The sequence below is a fragment of the Olea europaea genome, chromosome 19 (assembly GCF_002742605.1).
Source record: "Olea europaea var. sylvestris chromosome 19, O_europaea_v1, whole genome shotgun sequence".
NCBI classification, from domain to species: Eukaryota; Viridiplantae; Streptophyta; class Magnoliopsida; order Lamiales; family Oleaceae; genus Olea; species Olea europaea.
This window is the reverse complement of record NC_036255.1, coordinates 1079913-1083244: the sequence shown is the minus strand read 5'-3', so window position 1 is coordinate 1083244 and position 3332 is coordinate 1079913. Positions and strand designations below refer to the sequence as shown.

At 33.7% G+C, this 3332-nt stretch overlaps 1 protein-coding gene across 5 annotated transcripts in view; it reads right to left on the bottom strand.

Annotated features, from left to right (window-relative positions):
- Nucleotides 1–3299, bottom strand: part of LOC111368453 (monodehydroascorbate reductase, chloroplastic/mitochondrial-like) — a 12357-nt gene extending 9058 nt beyond the window's left edge. Inside the window, exons 1-3 of one of the 5 annotated variants that reach the window (XM_022989677.1) lie at nucleotides 3156–3299; nucleotides 2886–3073; nucleotides 2470–2555 (exon numbers count right to left, since the gene is read on the bottom strand). In XM_022989677.1, the coding sequence (XP_022845445.1) occupies nucleotides 2470–2555; nucleotides 2886–3018 (219 nt within the window). In that variant the 5' untranslated portion in view covers nucleotides 3019–3073; nucleotides 3156–3299. The other 4 variants (XM_022989678.1, XM_022989679.1, XM_022989676.1 and 1 more) reach the window with 4 other exon arrangements.
- Between the last annotated feature and the right edge of the window lie 33 nt (nucleotides 3300–3332).

The window sequence follows — 3332 nt, the reverse complement described above, 5'->3', positions numbered from 1 at the left end:
AAGATGAAACGTTTTAATCAAATGAAGACCTTTAAACCTGTTCAAATATTTATAGGTAACCCATAAATTTCTAATTTGACCCTTACTTTAACCCGGATGAAGAGGTGGATTACTAGATCAATTGTTCAAGGACAGTGATTGGTGTACAAGTAGCAAAACCCCTACCAACACTTTACATGGACAGAGTGGGTGGGTGAATTTTTTGACATTATTTATTTTATGTGGGGTCCACACTTCGTGAGGTATCTGTAAAATTTCCTTTGGAAATTTTTCTGTACACCAAACATTTTCTATTGTTCAACCGCTATCAACATCCAAGATTACATAATTAATGTCTCCTTACTTAATTATATGTTTCTAGCTAGTACGACTTCGAAATCTAATGACGCAAATAAGTTTTGGAGAAAAAGATTTTATATTATGTACATATTGCTAAATATTGACTGAATCTTCTCACTTTTTTCTACTTTCGTTCACTTCTCTTATGTGTGTGTGTGTATCTATATATATAACAAAGTAGATACGACCATACATGCTTTACGTTTGAGTTTTGTCTACCTCTATTACTCTCTAAATAAATGAAATATATAAAATGTATAAAAAAAAACTATTTTGCATGAATGAGTTGAAATTTTCATGGTTGATATGCCAAAATATTCTTTTTTAACGACTCTTTGCGTGAAAATATCAAATTAATCACTCCCATAATACATAATAGGACTTTCAAAAGTTATTTTTAAAACATAGTCAAACTCAGAAACACATAAGTTGACTTTGTCTATTCATTAAATGACTTTCATTAAAACTTCCTGCGATTTGTAACAACTCATTTCTTTACAGAATAAAGGACTCAATGCAATGCACTACATTAGGTTGTTGAGTGAACTACTTAACTATTTTAACCTTAAAATAATTTCATTAGTCTAAACATGTGAAATAAAGGCTAGGTGAATTAAACATTAAAACATGTCCAATATAGTCACAAACATGATGACTAAGTCAAACAATTAAACGTGTCCACTACAGACACAAACATGATGATTAAGTCGAACATTAAAACATATTCAATGTAGACACACACACAAAAAAATGGATGATGGGTGGTTTGGAGTCTTGATGGGATGAAATGAACCTATAATGTACAGGAAAATGACTAAATAACTTGTTCACAAAATAATATTTAAAAAAAAAAAAACTCACATTGTAGTTGTTCTAATAAAGGAAAGGCTCATGAGAAAATGGAAGTCATAAACAAAACAGAAACAACAATTAATAACATTACTTTAATGGTTGCATCACCTTATTGAAGCTACAACCTACTAATTTGCAAATAGAATCATACATATGTTCGTCAGCCCGTTTGATTTGGACTAAAATTTAATTTTAATTTAAACAATTAATATTAATCATATCTTTCATGGGTCCCGTAACTTTCAATCACACATTTCAAAAACTTCTATATCAATCTACTAAAAAATCTAATTTTATCCCCACCAAACACCCTACTAATATTATTGGTAAAATTTCTTCTACTATCAAATCATTGAAACTTAAATTTAGCGGATCTTCCGTTTACAAGCTCAGTGAGTACAATGGAGATTATTCATTTAATTCAGTTTATCGACAAGCTCAACAAGTTTGGAGAGTACACTGAAGATTATGTGAACTTGTTGTATCATTATCGTTCACATCTGTCGTTTCAAAACTCAATTCTCTGAGTCATCCCTATATTACAAACCCACTTCCCCCTCTCCACCTCTCATTTTCTATCTGGCAGGATTTTACAATGGGAGCAACTGAAAGAACGCGGTAGTTTTACAATGGGAGAAACTGAAAGAATGCGGAAACTATTAGAATTGCACCAAATTAACCTCAACCAGATTCCACTCCAGATTGAACGGACCAGATTTATCTCACACGGATTCTCCTAGCTGTCTCCAGCTTCCACAGATTCTTCCTACAGTTGTTAATTAGTTGGTAGTTATGTTAGTAGTTAGATAGCTAGTCTTCTTGTCTATAAATACAAGCCTTGTACGCATTGTAGCTGATTGGAATTTCTTCTTCCAATCCCTCCCTTTCATGGAGGTTTATTTTCCCTCCTTCTTTGGAGTGCATTTCCTCCTATTTTGGAGTGTAATTTTCCTCCTTTAATGGAGTAATTCATCCTCTCCTTTTATGGAGATTTCTCATTCAATAAAATGTAACAGAAACAGAAGAGAATCAGTGAAGAGAAGGATGTAAGAAGAATATTATGAATTTTTTCTTTTTCATTTTTTTTTTCTGAAAGGTAAGAAGATACTATGAAAATATCCTTAACATTTTTGCCATTGTAAAGAAACTCAACAATGTGGGCACTTTTCATTCCCTCTCCAAATTGTTTTTTTTTTTTTTTCAAGAAATTTTACTATGATTATCAATCAAATAAGAGTACAAATATTAATTCAACCAAACTAAAAAATCTGAAATTACCTCTTTGGAGACAATGCAAAGCTTTCCATTAGCCAATCCGTGCTCGACAAAAGTTCTAGCCGCATATCCTGCTGCATTTCCACCTGCTACTATGCCAAACCTGCAATCACCATCTTTAAATTCATTCGGAAAGAAAAAAAAAAAAGGCACACGCACAAAAATTATTGCCGGGCAACAAAAAGAATTCATCTAAAAGTTGAAACTAGTAGGTGTATCTAGCATGAGAGACAAAATCAAGCCGTTTATCACCCAGCCACCCACCCACCCCAAAGATTATTCATTCGGGTCTTGCTTCAAGAATCACTGAGGAAATACGCCCACCCATGTATTCAGGTGCTGCTCCTTATCACAAATACATACAATTACACTGTCACACACACACATTAAGTATGATGGTTCATGAGCTGATAACTTACTCCCGATTTTCGTTGGCGAAAGAGGAAGCAGAGATAGTGAAGCATTTACGGAAGCTTCTGGAAGGAAATGAACATGAACCCTGATGAATTCGATTCGAGGGAATTGACTGTGGACACTACATTGAGAGCCCATGCTTCAATGAAAGCGTATTTGATATAATCGTCATTATCAATCTATGGACTGTAATCTTTAACAAAAAAAGAGTGAGAAAAATTGAATTTCAAGAAAGTGAGAGACTTAAGAAAGAAGAAGAGAGATTCTCATTGGACCTGAAGAAGACATTAGGATCCCTTTATATATAAAGTGAAATTGCTTCTGGGATTTGATTATTTGGCGTGCTGGCTCTTGGAAGGCATAAGATTCATGGGGTTACCTCGCTCCCTCTCCCTCTCCGTCTCTCTCTCTCTCTCTCTCTCTCTCTCTCTCTCTCTATATATATATATATA